The sequence below is a fragment of the Amphiura filiformis genome, chromosome 1 (assembly GCF_039555335.1).
Source record: "Amphiura filiformis chromosome 1, Afil_fr2py, whole genome shotgun sequence".
NCBI lineage: Eukaryota > Metazoa > Echinodermata > Ophiuroidea > Amphilepidida > Amphiuridae > Amphiura > Amphiura filiformis.
This window is the reverse complement of record NC_092628.1, coordinates 36656335-36674355: the sequence shown is the minus strand read 5'-3', so window position 1 is coordinate 36674355 and position 18021 is coordinate 36656335. Positions and strand designations below refer to the sequence as shown.

At 36.4% G+C, this 18021-nt stretch overlaps 1 protein-coding gene across 1 annotated transcript in view; it reads left to right on the top strand.

Annotated features, from left to right (window-relative positions):
• LOC140146444 (CLIP-associating protein 1-like) overlaps nucleotides 1-17575 on the top strand; it is a 181108-nt gene extending 163533 nt beyond the window's left edge. Inside the window, 8 exon segments of the mRNA XM_072168303.1 lie at nucleotides 1083-1152; nucleotides 1799-1856; nucleotides 3746-3872; nucleotides 4204-4332; nucleotides 7761-7898; nucleotides 8793-8861; nucleotides 10674-10790; nucleotides 14852-17575. Of these exon segments, the coding sequence (XP_072024404.1) occupies nucleotides 1083-1152; nucleotides 1799-1856; nucleotides 3746-3872; nucleotides 4204-4332; nucleotides 7761-7898; nucleotides 8793-8861; nucleotides 10674-10790; nucleotides 14852-14956 (813 nt within the window). The 3' untranslated portion in view covers nucleotides 14957-17575.
• Nucleotides 17576-18021: the final 446 nt, after the last annotated feature.

Below are 18021 nucleotides of genomic sequence, written 5' to 3'. Positions count from 1 at the left end.
ACCCATTGGTTGCCCTTGGCCCGTAGTCCCTCTCCTCCATGCTGCCATAGATGATTACCTTCAGACACCCATTGGTTGCCCTTGGCCCGTAGTCCCTCTCCTCCATGCTGCCATAGATGATTACCTTCAGACACCCATTGGTTGCCCTTGGCCCGTAGTCCCTCTCCTCCATGCTGCCATAGATGATTACCTTTTTATGCTGCATTTTGATTTAGTTTATTTTCATTTCTAACAACCATTCATATACCACCATATTTAATTCTTTTTAGTAACTACACTTTGGTTTTCCCATCTAATCCTGCCCTCGGCCCTGTCCGCTCTCTATGTGGGGTCAAAGGTCACAACCACAACAGGATATTAATTTATCACTGAATTGTGGCATGACATTAAAACATGATTGCATTGTGACCTTTGATCTCACTTATATCTAACACTGCTTGTAGACTTAGATTAAGGGGACTATAGTAAAATAGAATGCAAATGGCTAATTTCACCAATTAATATAGCAATTTATAATGCTAACAGCATTTCACCTTAATTGCCTTTAAATGGATATGTAATAGCCCATGCAAAGACCCCTTAATGGTTTAGCTATGTGATATCAAATCATGTTATTAACATTAATTAGAGGTAGACCAATCGGATCATGGTAGTGCACAGCACCTAACCCATAAGGGACATGGTAGATGTCACACTCATCAAATTAACATTTATTAGATCAGGTAATCTAGCACATAATAGCTGCCATTAGCAATGTATTCAGTTCATACTGTAAAAATATATTTATCAACCTATTATGTTTAGATATCATAATGTATTATCAGTTATTTGATTAGCTTTGTTAATGAAAATAAGTTCTCCTTAGTGTTAGATTGAGTTGAGTTAAACTGTTTAAATCTATTTATAAGATTTCTTTTACCAGCTTCAAATGGAACTTTTTTTAAAATTATTTATGGAGGAAAACTTAAAAAAACTTATTGAGGTCTGCATAAGCGAGTAATTTGATCGATAAGTTTTAAGCAATAAGGCTATTTTGTTGGAATGTAGTTTTTGCTGACTAAATTTGTTGTTTTCCTAAGCAGGGTTTAACTGAGACCATGAACAGACTGGCACTCCAGGATGCTGCCTACGAAGATGAGCAATTCCACGAAGGTAAAAACAGTGGGTATAGTTTTAATTGTTCATTATCAAAATAGATTGAAGGCGCATTCAGTGATCCCAACAAAAGTGTAATATAATTAAAACTTGCATAAATTGCCTAAAAGTGAAGGATAAGTCATGAAAATGCTCATTAGGTATTTTTGAGATGAAAAAATTGACAACAAATGAAGAAAACAGTGGCATTGACAAAGTTTTAGCCCCATTCAAATACATGTAGCTATTTTTTTTACTTAAACAGGGAGCCCTGCTTGCCCAGTTCTCCACAGAAGAACTGACAATACACTTGTTACTTTGATGACAGACAGAACAGAATTACATGGATAAATTTTAACCTTGACTAATTCCCCAAGGAACTTGAACCAAAAGTGGGGCTTTCACTTTAAGTAGAGAAATTACAGATTTATGTAAAATGTCTTATTTTGTCTTTACTGCATGACTTTCAGCTCCTAGCAGGCTATGTTAACACATCTATGACACTGGTAAAGGTGCCAAAATCTGAATTTTTATGATTTTTACGATCCTCCGGATGAGCAAATCACTGAATGGGCCTTTAACAAAGCTAAATGAAGTACCTTTGAAAATCACTTCTCTTTGAAATTGAACCTAAATTAGTGGTGTGTACATATTATCATTGCAGATGATCAAGGTGATGCTTTAGTACCCTTGTTAACAGAGCTATCCAACCATAATGAAAGGTAAGTGACTCACACACTCATCAGAAATGTAATGGACATACTAAAATTAACTATCAAGGTATTGTTTTTAACCGCTATCGTGCATCGTATCATCTCATATAACACGGGCAACATCATTATTTTAAGTCTATCACACGGTAGAGGGTAGTAAATACAAAAAGTCATATCATTTATTCTCTATATCATAATATCCCCATTCTACATGTCATATAAGGGTACAGGGGTGCGTCTAATTGGATGGGGTGTAAGGAAATGAAAATATGCCACATTTTGATCAATGTCCTCATTTTCATGGTTTCATATGCATGTTCCCATTATACACCTCTCACAAGAAGGGGTGGGGGGGGGGGGTGTAAGATGTGTTTGGTAAGGACTTATACAATTTTAATGAAAAATACAAAAAATAAGTTTGTTTGGCTTATTGACAAAAACTATTTGGTTATTGTTAACTGCGCGCGGCAATATAATTCCCACTTATGCTTATGTTAATTCACATAAGCGCACGCCAGTCACATTTTTACGCGACACCCAACTACCATAAGTGTTTAGCACAACTGTGTGCACAATATTCTATATTATTATTTATATCAGGCTTTTGAGCGATACAATAAAACTGTATATTGTACAATATTTTCAAAATACCCGGATGCAATACAATATTTCTTGAATATTGTATGCAGCGCTGCGTCGTCTTGCGTTACCATGGTGACGGCACCAACACGCGTCATGATACAACAGCACAACAATACATTACAGACATCGTAACGGCTCACAGGAGATTTCGTACTGTATAAACAAGTAAAATCACAAACTTAATTTGCGGCAGTTCTGGATGATGATAACCTTAGGAAATATAATCCACATCTACAAATAAACCTATATATATAATTATTCCGAAATTGTCTTTGGGGAGTAAAGAGCAGAAAACAAGAAGGTCAAAAGGTAAGCTTACATTTACAATACACATTGGTTAAACCCGGTGGCTAGGTAAGCTTAAATTTTCATCTTACCGCATAGCAAAAGCCTGATATAAATAATAATAATAATATTGAATGGCTTATTTTCGTGTGTTCGACTTGTGCAATATTTTTCTATCTCGTGCAATATATTCTTGTATCACACTCAAAGCCATTCAATATTATATAACTGCGCCAATAAAGTATCCTTACACTTGGAAAAATAATCACAATTTCAAAACTAAACAATATTGGGATAAATTAGTTTTTTAATAGATGCACTAATTCTGCACATTATGACACCACATTGAATCCAATGTGACCTCAAGAAGTAAAGTTACAAGCAATTGAATAGACGAAGGTCCAGTTTTAAAAGTGACAAACTGGCCTATACAAAGCATAAAAAAAGATTCCAACAGGCGCAACAAAGAGACAACACAGTTTCTTCAATGAAGAGTTATTTAAAGCAGTTTTTATTTCAGTTTTTACTTCTCTGTACTTTTCTTAACTTTCATTTTATTTGTCAGTTCTTTTGTTTCAGTTTTCTTTTGTTCCTTTTGTTTTTAATTAAAGCCAAACGCATAAATTAGCCATTCACCACTGTCGAACCAGATGTCTAGTATGTGAAGTTTTGAATAGGCCAGTTTGTCACTTTTAAAACTGGACCTTCGTCTAATCAAATGCTTGTAACTTTGCTTCTTGAAGTCACATTGGATTCAATGTGGTGTCATATTGTGCAGGATTAGATACTGCATCTATTACAAAAACAAATTTACCCCAATATTGTTCAGTTTGGAAATTGTGATTATTTTTCCAAGTGTAAGGATACTTTATTGGCGCAGTATATATCGATACACAATGTTATGAGTCTCATTCGTTCACCAATTATAAGCAGAACAAACTTTAGTTTTAGTATTTGTGATTTTTTTCCAGGTTTGAGGAGCGCAGAACAGCCATGATGCAGCTAATTAAAATGACCAGAACAGAGAGCTTGACCATGTGGGATGACCATTTTAAAACGGTCCTCCTACTTATGCTAGAAACACTAGGAGATGTAGAGGTAGGCAGATCTTGAAAATTATTAACAAAATGTCCAGGTTTATGTCCAGGTTTTATCAAATCGTAATGCGGTTTCCTTTCTGAACAGTAAAGTGGATTGGGTTATGAAGATATTTATACATGTAGAATACTTAATGCAATGATTGGTTGATACAATGAGATAACAATGAAATAACCAAACAAATATATGCTGGGGTGATGCAAATTTATTCGTAACATGAGTAAGAAAGTGGAGCTTTTTGCATGGTACTCAATCGGCTATTTAGTTCTTTACAGATGCCTGATGACAAGAACAAAGCACTAATCATCTATTTTGTTATTTGTCTTTGCAGCCCTCAATTCGTGCTATGGCATTAAGAGTGTTGAGGGAGATATTAAGGAATCAGCCAGATAGATTCAAAGACTATGCTGAGCTTACTATTCTGAAAATACTAGAAGCCCATAAAGACCAACAATCAGAGGTAAGATAGATGGATAGGGTGGTTAATGTTGCAGATCTGGGCAGGTTGTTGGATTTGTCAAGTTTTAGAATTTGACAGATTTAGAGGATGGGATGGTGTGATGGCATATACATTACAATCTGTTGTTAGCACAGCAGAGTGTCATGTGAACACAATTGCCCATCTATCCATCCATTCCCATCTGCACAGGTTTACCTCTGGGACATCAACACTAGATATTGAACAAACATATTTTCAATGCCATGTCAGCTTTGCAGAATTTAGGACATTACAACCAAAATATTATGTAAAATATAAATGCTGCTTTAATTTGCTTGATACATTTCTGTGTCTTTTGAACTGAATAACAAGTGGACATACAGAACCAATGACAGGAGTCTAGCATTGGGCTATTCCAGAAATTAATGGTACCCCCCTTCCTGTAAGACATGTAAGTTTGTAGCATACATTTTTGGGAATTCCCTGACCAAAATTTTATCCAAAAAAATGGTAATTCCCATTTTGACAATAAAATGATTAAAAAATTGGGTAATTCCTACACACCGACGTCACCTGGCTAATAATAAGCCAAATCGGCATTGGAAGTTTGCAATGCATTGTAGGACAGTTTTTGAAGTTTTGGGACACTTTGTCCTTTGACCTTTCAGAAAATTCAGAAATATTGGGTTTTTGTACGTACAAAATATAATGTAAAATGTTTTACAATAATTAGAACAAATATAAAAAATATTAGTATTTTATTTTTAATTATTTTTAACATCATGTCTGGTTAATTCAATAATTCTGTCGCGGCTTGATTTCTGCAATTCCATCTTGACAGGTATCACTGCTGATCAACTTAACCGTCTCCAACGTATTCAAAATTGTGCGGCCCGTCTTATTGTCAAAAAGAAAGCATGAGCATATTACACCAATCCTCATCGAGCTTCACTGGCTGCCCGTCGAATTGCGCATCCAATTTAAACTTGCTATTCTGGCTTTCCGTCACTTCGATGGCACTTTACCACCATACCTGTCATCTGCGCTTTGCACTTATCAAACTTCCCGCTCCCTTCGATCATCCTCTGAAAAATTACTCAAAACTCCTCGGGTTAACCTTAAATCAGCCGGTGAACGCTCATTTCATTTTGCTGCTCCAACTGTTTGGAACTCGCTTCCAAACAACCTTCGTAACATCCCCACACTTTCGCAATTTAAACGTCAGCTTAAAACCCATCTCTTTCGTCAAGCATTTCCAGATTCACAGGATTAATTGCTTCTTTGTTTGTTTGTCTTTTTCATGTGTTTGCGCGCTCTGAGTTCCACGGAAGATTTTGCGCCTTAAAAGAACCATTCATTATTATTATTATTATTATTATTTAATATTTTTAATGATCAATATAATGACAATAATAAGAAAAATAATAATAATTATGTCAACTAGAGCTATACCCGTATGCGTAAATGATTATTAAGCTCAATATGCCGGTATCTTACTATAAAAATGGTATAGGCCTAAATGCTATAGCTCAATATGCATGTATGCGTAACAGCAACATAGCATGAACCCACGACTTTTGACCTCTGTTTGATGACCGTTGACCTTTGATGACCGTTTCACCCCGTTGACCTCATATGACCTTTGACCCAGGATGACCTTTGACCTTGGATGACATTAATTAATTTAATTAATGTATGCATGTATTTATTTTACTGACTACTCCCTTTCTTACTTAAAGGGTTAATATAAACACTGTATAGAGCAAGTATATACATGTACAGAATGCATCAGAGCTATTTATAGATGAACAGACAGTGCACACAGGGTGGCACTGTGGATTTAGGATTTTTAACAAAGATCCACATTTTCGCCGATTTTGAGCCTAATTCTTTTCCGATTTCAACCAAATGTGACCTCCGCATTCCCCTAGCATCAAGGATTCCACCCACCGAGTTACAGCCCAATCGGACCAAGTTTAAAATTTGACCTTTGACCTTCGACCTCCGATTTCGACCGAAGGTAGCTCACGACACTCCCCGTATTTTTCTGCATCCCCCGTGCGAATTTGGCGATGCTCGGATCAAAACTGACGGAGCCTTTTAACCACATACACACATACACGCATACACACAACATTTGGCAAATTATAGTAAGATTATCCCGATATGTCAGAGGTCAAAGTGTCCCAAAACTGCTTTCAAAAACCGGAAGTTAGAATGGCGATTGGGCTTATTACTTGGTACACCAGAGATACTAAAATCAATACCGGGATCGATACGATACATGAATGTGCTATGCGATTTTGATATTCAGACGAAAATCTTTGGATACCGGGGTAGAAAATGGTGAATATCTCCCGTAATTGATTTTGTCTAAAGAAACCAGATGTGGTTCCTTGCACTTGAATATATGTGTTGAACAGATATGATAGTCGTTAGCTTGCGTCTTGAGAAAGAAGCTTGCGTCTTGAACTCAAAAACTGACAATAATTCTGATTTTATATAGCGCAGTGTATAGGCCAATCGTGGGTAGTCTAAAAGCATATGACCTATGGCGTACCATGCTCGACTCACACACAGCGAGGTCAGTCACCGGGCAATTGTCAGTAGTCTTAGTCAGATGTCCTTCGGCCCATTATGCGTCTCAAGACTATTAAACAGGTCGGAACAAAATGGCCATACGTGGCGGTGGATTCAACCTACCATGGCGATTTATGCCATGAAGATATTGGGGCGATGACACTGTGTCCCAGTGTCCTTGAAGAAGATAGGCAAATTTTTGGGAATTCCCAAGCCTAAAATAAAAAGAAGTCTCTTTCTTGGGAATTCCCATGTCTTCTTTAGGATTGTGAAAATAATGACTTGTGGGATTCACAGAGCTAAAAATGGTAAAAAAATTTGGGAATCCCATGTCTTCTTTAGGGGGGAATGCCTTTAATTTCTGGAATAGCCCATCCATTTAACTTGAGTTATGACCATTATAATAACCTGGTATCAACAGAAACCCTTGCAATATGCTGACAAATATAGTTGTACAGTGTGACTTGTAAGTAAAAAGAGTCACTGCTTCTCTCACACGGTAGACTGTAAAATCGCACCAGCTAAATTTGCACGCTACAGAGCCTGAAAAAAAGATCCCGCAAACCACAAATTGACACACACGTATGGGCGCTGCCATGGGGTGCTAATGGGTGCTGGGGTGCTAATGAACGCGTTGCCAGCACAAGCGTCCAACACGATCAATAACGCGTATTGGGCGCATACAAGTGCGCCTACGCGGCCGGTAGTTCCAGGATACGCGATTACAGGGTCAATGGCCGCTTCCACGCAGTAACACACTTCTGAACTGAGTGTCAGGGCCCTGCTTCTCTTCATAAAGCTGCTTGTATCACATTCTACTTTGTAGTGTTGTAGTATATTATATCATTTCTATTTTTGATTTGACACAGGTGGTGAGGGCAGCCGAGGAGACATCAGCTACACTAGCTAACTCCCTAGCCCCTGACCAGTCTGTACGGGTATTATGCCCCATCATACAAACAGCTGAAGTACCTGTTAACCAAGCTGCCATTAAAATGCTAACCAAGGTAAGCCATAATAGATCTAGTTCAGTTTATGCTCATACATTACACTACGCTACAATGTTTATCCCTCGTTTGGAATCGGAATAATGAAGTCATGTTAACATGAACTCAGTCAGCTTTTACAACTAACAGAAAGGTGACACCCTGCCTCGGACTGCTTGTTGGAAGTTAGTCCACTTATCTCCATCACAACAATAATCAGGCTTTTCAACACTACCTGTGTAGCAGTGCTTTTGTATGGCTGTGAATCCTGGTTAATATTTGTTGATATGGAAAATAAGATAAATGCATTTGCCATATCATGCTACAGGAATGAAGTACCTTGACTGTGTGAGCAATGCCTAGATCAATGCTATGTTTGACACTCAGCCTCTCATCAACCTAGTAAGGCAGCGTCAACACATCCTGATGATGCCAGTAGAGGAGCCCTGTAGAAGATAATTATGCTCTTCATGTTCCATCACTTGGCAAAAGCAGACCAGGGTGACAAAGGACAAGCTATCTGGCATACATACAGAGGCTGTTAGGGGATACCAACAACAATTTACAACCAGATGCCTCACTAGCCATGGATTGTGATGCCCGGAGAAACTTTGTAGTCGAATTACAATTTAGAATTGGTTCAATCAGTCAATGAAAATTGACATGTAGCTTATAGTCAGTTTCTAAAAGAGTAGGGTGTTAACCCTTGACTGTCCCATCCCACTCTGGTGCTGTTTGGATATACACAATCTAAGTACTGATGCGCATTGTAAGGTTTCCTTCCTAGAGGAAGTGAACTGATTCTGATATCCATTTAAACAGCAGGGCTGTGATCTTGAGGAAACAACGCTATACCGTATGTATGTATGTATCATTTGATTAATTTTTACGGTTGTTTTGTTTTTGTGTCTTTAGGTAGTGGAAATCATGTCACAAGCAGAAATTAGTGAAATCATGGAAGAGCTTATACCCGTCTTATTAAAGGTAATTCTGCAAGTACATTGATGAAGCATAATGCCTGCTATAGTGCAATGACCTATGCATTTTTACGAACCCGTCCATACATGTGTTATGAAATCATTTTTGAATCGCTAGATGGCTTGAACATGACAGTATCCCTGTCACAACTCTCTATCAATACAACTTGCTACCCTTCTAATGGGTATGCAAGCTGTCTACAAGAGTTCTGAAATGATTTGAAACATTGTATAATCATACCATCATCAGGCATGAGAATGTTCATGTTTAAACCTGAGTCAGGTTTTTGTTGTCCAAATTTCCACACTTTCTTATAATTTGGCCCATTTCTCTCCATTTTAGCCAAATATTTGTGCCTGTATCATACATACAGCCATGCAACTTAAGAATAGTGGTTCCCTTAAACCATAGTCCTAATCTTATAATACTAACCATAATCTTTTAACCCTAAATGAATGTAATTCCATCCCAAAATCGGACCCTATCCAAATCCAAAATCTAACCCTAAACCCTAACCCTAAATGTAATATCAACCCAAAACCTTGCCTTAGACTCTAACCCTAAATATATCCCAACCTAAAATCTATCCCTAAACCAAATCTAGCCCTAAACCCTAACCCTAAATGATTTCCCAACTCCAGATCCAGCCCTATACCCTAACCCTAAATGATTTCCGAACCCAAAATCTAGCCCAATCCTATTCTTTTTATTTTTATTTTTCGACGAGCCCAATCTTATTCTCTTGGGGTGGTGAATGTTATTACAAAGTCTTGCAATGCACTCTCGTCTTTCCATTGCAAATAAACAGATTCTCCTGCATTAATGTACTCCTCAACTATAATGGCAATTTGTTCTATTAAGGTCCATTTTTTATCTGATTTTTTAAAAAAATTTATAAGAAAAACTCAGCATATTTCAATGAGTTAAATCATGATAATACACCTTTTTGAATTCTTGATAGCAGTATGTTTGTAATTTTGTGATAACCAGGTAAATTGTGGTGAACACAGAGAGGACATTGTACAGTGTGGTCCAAAAAGAACTTTACCCAATTTTAAAAGGTTAATTTCTTGGAGTTGAGAACAGCTATTAACAATGTTGTTACATATGTAAAGTTCTTTTTAGTTCACCCTGTATTATTTAAAAGATCAGCCCTGATACTGAAATATTGAATGGCGCACCTGTGTGTTTAAAACATACACATTTTTATTATTAAATAATTTGTTATATTATTATGGGCCATTTTATATGAAGTCTCATTTTTTGTAATTCTGTGTGAATAGTAGCCGCTGAAGATGCTACAGCCTCAATTTTATGTACAGTATTCAGGTGTGCAATTCGTTATCAGGGTTGTCCTCAAAAAATACCATGTTATTTATCTATTACTTATCAAAAAAGGTGAATAGCCCCTGCAATGTGCATGTAAAACTCCACACAAGAGTGGGATTCCAAAAACTTGTTGTCTTGGGGTGCATGAGAGCACCAGATGCATGTCATTCTTCAGCATATGCACAGACTATCCATTGACCATGCACAAAATTCTGCATCTCAAATTGAGCAAGTACTAGTTGTAACTTGATGAAGAAATCATGTATGTTATTTTGCCCCTTTTATTCAGGCTTATGACCATGATGTTAGTGGCGTTCGTAAAGCCTGTGTGTTTTGCTTAGTGGCTATTCACAGTGTGCTGGGCGATGAGCTCAAAGTTTACCTTGAACAACTGTCAACTTCAAAGGTGAGCAGCTGTTGTGACCGTGCAACAAATATGCAATGTTTTCACATTTTTTGTTTCTCGATTTGAATCTTTGTTTCTTACAGTCATATGACCATGCCGAAAGTAGTATACGCAAAGCCAGTGTGTTCTGCCTAGTAGCCATTCATGGGGTAATAGGGGAACAACTTAAATTGTATCTATCTGATTTGGCTGGAAGTAAGGTGGGTTATCTACTGTGTGCAAATAACATTGGTGTGTTAATTATAGAGCATACTGTAAAACACCTGCATTTCATATGCATCGCAAATTTCACTCATCTACACAAATCTGATTTGTCTTTTTTTAGAATTCTATGACATAAAGCTGCAAGTTGGGCTTTTTTGACAAAGTCTTTTCATTCTTTGCAAAAGAAAATTGCTCAAAATAAGTGTTTTACAGTACCTGAGTAGTTACTTAGAGATTACCAGTAGCATTTTTGTATTGGGTCACTTGGTCATGTAAAACATCACTCCATGGTTGATTTAGTTACATTTATTAAAAGGATTTTTAAAACAACGTTAAAATATAATTTGCAAAGGGATAAATAGTCAATTTCAAGCTACATGGACCATCAAATGATGTTTTACATACAAGACTTGTTTAATTGTATATAATACTGTTAGATTTTTATGGAGGATTACTTGTCAAAACCAAATTTTAATTTCTGAATTGTGCATTTTACCTTGTTATTTTACATGTTTTTGCCTTTTTGGAATTCACTTTGTTCTAGACATCTAATTGATAGTCCTGAAAACAAGCACCCAATTAAATTATTTTGTGCTTTTTTGTATTTGGCCCAACTCATCCAACATTTGACAACCATCTCTACCTGACCTTTGCTTACCATTGAATATGAATTTATACTGGCTGGTATTACAAACTATATCACCCGTACATAAATTCTAGACAGTTCATTTGTTGATAGCCATTTATCATTTTTCACCATCAGCCTCTCCGTGTGATAGTTTTTACCATCATAGTGCTGCGCCGTAGTGCGCCTGTGCCAAGACGTGTGCTGACTCTTAGACTCGTCGATTTAGTTATGGACACCAAAATGTTATGTATGTCACGGCAAAACATGGTGTTATGGTGATGAAAAAATGTATTCCCTATCTTAAATAGTATTTTTGAGCAACAGAATTTATGTATGAGTGATACAAAACAAATATTAACTGTCTTAAATTTGTGTAATGGTTGAAATATAATCACTCGGTGAAAGATGTATTGTTCTATTCCACTCGCCGGAAACCATCACACTCATAGACAGTTAATATTTGTATACTATATTCATAATCAAACACTGTCAGTACACAAGTTAATCACATAAATATTCAACATGATAGACATACATTCATGAGAAAGCACTCTATAATACACTTCCAATTATTGAATCTTCATAAAGAAAGTTCATCTGTGTTAGTATAAATGACTGAAGTTTCAAACTTTTGATCCAAACATTGGAATTTTCAGATGGTATTCCATCTTTCATCAGTGAAATTGATAAGTGTTATCAGGTTGTAACTTGTTGACCTTAGACTTAATCACAGTGTTGTAGACTGCTGGAAGTTTGAACCTGTTCCCATCCTTGTTGATTGATGATGGCTTATTAACTTTGATGTGCACTGTGACCATGATGTCTCCTGCAAACAACATGTGGTCTTGGTCCAAGATCTTGGCTTATTAACTTTGATGTGCACTGTGACCATGATGTCTCCTGCAAACCACATGTGGTCTTGGTCCAAGATCTTCACCTGAAATCATCCAGAAATCATGTTTTCAAGGAGCAAGCAAAGTTAGTGATCCATCACTCAACAAGGACTGGGGCAGGTTCAAAATTCCAGGAGTCGACTACAAGACTGATCAAGTATAGGGTCAAAAAGGCCACAACCTGATGATACTTACCACAGTCGCAATCTTACTGATGAAAGATACAATACCTTGGGAAAATTCTGAGGTATAAATAACTTCTTTTTTGTTTGGATCAAAGGTATTAAACTTCAGACACTCCAATTATGTTATTATGGTTGAGCATAATTGAAGAAGGCTCTTTTCCCCTCTCTTCTGTTATGGATGATTATTTTTGATATAAATGTTGGTGTATGGTAACTTTGTAATATCTAAGTAGATAGATTTGCATGTCAGGAAACCCTTAGAAATCTTGGTTCAATAAAATAACATCTTAATGCCTTTGTCATACAGTAGAGAGAAAGCCAAATCGACTTTTGGGGCGGAATGTGGGACATAACACTTTTGAATTGGATAACACTAATTGCAATATGGAGTCTATAAAATGCTACAAGATCCAAAGCCTTGCTGAATTGTTTAAGCATAAAATGAAGTTATAATGAAGTTATAACAGCAATTTGGTACACAACAAATGATATGGAAACAAGTATAAGATCGAATATAGATAATGTGATAGGTCACTGGATAGGGAAGCAATATGGGAAGTTGCATTCCCAAAGGAACAGAACATTTAGACTATCAAAATGAACACCCAACAATCAGTTCTATATAATATTCCTGTAATTCTGAGTGAATGACTACAAATTAAGATTTGTAAGATTAAAAGTAATATATTTTGATCTATTTAACTTGTAAACAATCCTTGTGTCTCTCGGTCACTCCCCCCCCTCTATCCTCTCCCTCTCTCTCAATACCTATGTTTCTGTTTTTCCTACTATGTAAGTCATCTTCTAAGTAGTCTCTTTATCATAGGTAAATAAGATTTCAAGTTGTAATATTTGCTAATGTTAGAAATGCACACAGCTCAAATAACACACCTTAAATAACAATGGCTACTAGCTTTATACCAGCTGAAAATTAATGATAGAAAATATTAAATTGTAAACTATGATTAGTACTAAAGAAGATAACAGCTACATTTAGGTAGTCATTAAAAGATGAAACTTTTATATCATTACCGAAAATATATTTTGCATAAATGTGTACAGATTACCAAATAATACGTAGTAGTGGCAAACATGCTCAGACCATTTAGATTTGGTATGAGTGCACTAAAAACATTTCATCCAATTCCAGGAAAGTTGAGATATTGATACTCTTTGGTTCTTTCTTCAAAAAGTTCCCAATACCTGTAATTGAGGCTAAGCATACATTTATATACATAATATACTATGATATTTATATTTTAGTACTAGAAGTGATATGATAAATGTTCAAAAGCTAAAAACTGTTCCTCAATTTCTGGTATTATGAATAAGATTTTGCATCTGTACTTCATCAGACAATAGAGGCCGTCAGCCTTTCGCCATCTTGTGGGTACAAATGATACGCGGGATTCTGCGTCGGACACTACGCGCAGGGCGCAGCTTGCCACGCAGCTGTTATCACGCATCACCACGGTGATTTTGCTGTTCACGCATGGAGATCGAACGACCATCGCAGCCTGTACCCACAAGATGGCGGCATATGACGTCACGCTGACGGCCTCTATCCCTTTTGCATACCTTATTTCAAATATACTCCTGGTCAACAATCCCCTTTGTTCACTGCAGAGCACCTTGGGGACAATTCACCAGGTTGTATCTTATACTGATGGATGCAACAATTCTGTGGATCCGTAGTGATCACACAAAATGGTTATGACATAGTGATGCATAGTGTGTGGTAGGCAATCTATTACACATGTGAGAAGTATGATATTACAAGATTGTAATATTTTGGTCATAACTTTCAAATGTCAATTTGAATTGGAAGGAGAGATAGATAATAGATCCATGAATTGATGCCAAATATTAATGGCAGGTCTATGATCTATGACCAACATAATTCACCTACTCAGTATTTCCCAGATGTTCATTTCTTGATAAATTTGCAATCATCAGCCATCATTATGTGATACACCTGATTGTCAGGTGTGAGTGATAAACCCATTGTTGCATCCATCACTGTGATACATCTCATCAATTGTGGTTCCTCACATTTTTCTTGAAAATTAATGAACAATGTCAGTTATATTTAGTGGATAGTTTTGAATTATGTTGAGAAGGTAAGGAGGGCATAATTTGACCAAGATTTGTTTTTAAATCATGGAACTACGGCATGAAGGTATTAACTCAGAGGTTATTAATATCTCTTTTAAAATCAGTTAAAATCAGTTATATTGATTGAAATATCAGATTCTATCAAAAAGTACTAGATATTGAATGCTACTGTGATGGTTGCTACTCTTTTCATTGCTAAGTTAGATTGACATTATGATAATGTGATTTGATTGCAGATGAAGCTATTGAACCTGTACATCAAGCGTGCCCAAGCAGAAAGAGCAGGACAGCCAGCTAGTCACTCTCCAAGTTCACCTTCACTTTCTACTGGAAGCAGATAGCGCTCGCTTCATCAGTGCTCACTCCACCCGTATCTCATTTTGTTTGCATACAACAGTAATATCAAGGAATATGTGTTATAACAATTAGGATTTTGAATGTTCCAGTCTCTCTCAGATCTGCTATGTTACTACTACATACTAGTTATATAACTCTAGCATACAAAGATTCTTACCAAAGGTGTATATTCCTTAGATTATCAAATCTAAAATCAAAAACTTAATGACTGAGTTTGTCAGAATTGTGGATGGATTTTGAATATAACATTGCTATTTGACAAGCAATGGAGTGATAACAAAACAAGTCAGAAAATGTGATAATCACCAAGGTTTGATTTGAATGAATGTGTAGACCTAGTAACCCATGATCTTTCAGTTCCTAAGATAGGCAGCATACAGAGTGGTTAGTATTCGTTCAAGGCAGGGTCTAACTAGAGTGTCGGGATTGAGTAGCTACTTATCATACAATGGGTTGAATCTATGGGAGCTTCATTATCATTGCTGGTCAGTAAAAACCTCCTTTGTAAATTTGACCTCTAAAATCAAAACTTATGTATAGAAAAAAATGTCCAATTATAGAACCTCATAATTTTTATGTAACAATTTTTTCATATTACAAAAAGTGGGTCAAAATTATCATTATTTACATAAAAAATGGTGTTGGTCATTTGGTTATATACATGTACAGACACTTAGGCAGCTTACAGGTTTAAAAAGAAATTACAAGGTTCATGCACTGGGCCCACTTTATACATAGTAGGTTTTGCATTTGACCTTTGAAATTACATCTTAAGGTTTTCCTGCCCAGCAGTGTCATAAAGAGTCTTGTGTGTAAACCTCCTCAAACATCTCATTTGGAGTGTTTTTCCACAACTCTTACACAACACCCGACAAGATAAAGTTGATGAAGTATGCCTTAAATGCAGCCCATTCGTACACATTGTATGAGTAGTTAAAACTAAGACCAAAATCCATCTTAGTCCAAAACTTTGACAATGTTAGTTCCTGTTGAATGGATATTGGCTAATATGTTTATTTAATCCCCATTTTGTAAATGTGATTAATGGAGAAACTTGAGTAGCGCATTCAGAATTCCCTGCCAAATCAGTCCCAATATATATGATATTGGATCAATGGATAGGCTCTAGTATTTACAGGGAAACATATCCCCACTGTATACATCTCAAGTACACACTTTTCAAGGCTTAACACTGCTACAAAGCTGAAGTGATAGATTAAACCAATTATACTGCCAAATTTGTTTGAAATAAGTCAATTAATCATAGGTCACTACTCTTTTTTTTATATTTTGTATCTATTTTGAAAAAACCAAAATTTTCTGTAGGTAGTAAGCGATTTTGGTATTTCTGTATAAACCTGTGTGAAATGAGTGCAATAATAGGGTACATTGGAGGTGAATCATGTAACATTTGTATGGGGGATGCATGGAGACTTACATTTCATGCTCCTAGTTTAAATCAAAGAGTCACAAAGGACAATTCTTGAAAAGTGTACTACAAACAAGTTGAAAATAACAAGCAGCAAGGTGTCAACTGGTGGGCTGTCAGGTCAAAAAGTTCGGGACTGAAATACGAATAGGTACCAGTAATATATTTATTCTGTGCCCTGATTGGCCTCTGAAGCAGTGATCTGATTGGCTTATTGACCTGCACTACGATTGCCTAATTGAGCTGCTTTCTGATTGGGACTGAGAATTGTCTGTACCAGTATTTTAGAGCATTATATCCCCCATCCCCACAGTCGATCATCACTCTCTTATCATTGTTTCAAGTGTGTCCTCAAATTTGTGATTTAACTTGAATGGTGCCAAATTGATTAACTGACATGCAAAAGAATGTAAGCATTGCTCATTGCAGTAATCAAACTGAAATAAATGAATTACGTAGATAAAAAACTGTACAGAGTGGTTGGGTGTTGCACAAATAATGAGCTGACTCCAATACAACGAACCTCACTAGTGAATTAGGAATTGAGCACCATCCATCCAGTGTAATGAATAACTAAAGGTTATTATATATAGCTTCATGCATAACACTAGCAAATATGTCATGTTTGAGTGTCATGCATGGGCACTTATAGTATATGTGACCGCCCACGGCGATGAGCCGTAAATTCCTCCCCGGTCAATTTTGTTTTATTTCGTGTTTAAAAATAAACATCATAAACTTAAAAATGGTATATCATTTGACTTCAAACGATATCCAGAAGCGGGGTTATGGTTTGTTAAACTTTGCTCCTTCAACAAAATTATAGCTTTTTACATTTTTACATGTGTCTCTTTTTCCACATTGTTGGCAATAAATATCAAACAGTCATAATTGGCGGTCATTTCAAATCATCCCCAAGTCAACGAGGTTTAAGAAAGTTCTCTCATTGTTAATTGTTGGTTATGCATACCTGTACAAAATACAATGCCTGGTAACCCACCGACTTGAACAGGATTTAGCAATATAAGCAAACAAAGACCAGAGCTATTAAAAGTTCTATAGCCATCCAAGGTAGAAGCTTATTATCCACTTCAACAATAGGATTATTGATTAGTTTTTGACTATCGAAATGAGACGGATGTCGGGCCAGCTTAAGTTACCGATGAATATGACCTTCGTATTACATTTTACAATCGTAACTCAGAATACAATTTAGGAATTTACGGCTCATTTGTGCTGCCGGGTCACATATCCCAGGCATTTTGATTTCTGAAGCCAAATATCATCTGTCATAAAAATATCCATTACAAATCTAATGTCAAAAATGATGAGTGAGAGTACTTCCTACTGTATGTTTCCTATGATACCAAAATAATTATTGGATATTGTCTGACAACTTGTACTTCATATCAAATCAGTTGTGCTGTATTACAGTCACTTACAAGAAAACTCAAATCAAAGACCATATACTGACTGTACAGAGTAAATTTCCTAATTGCTCAGCGTCAAGTGTATACTGAGTATTAGCACACTAGCGATAACAGTCAAGCAGATGTGCTGATCAACTATCATGATAAGACGCTTGAACCATTGTTCATCAAGACTTGGCTTTGTGGCTCA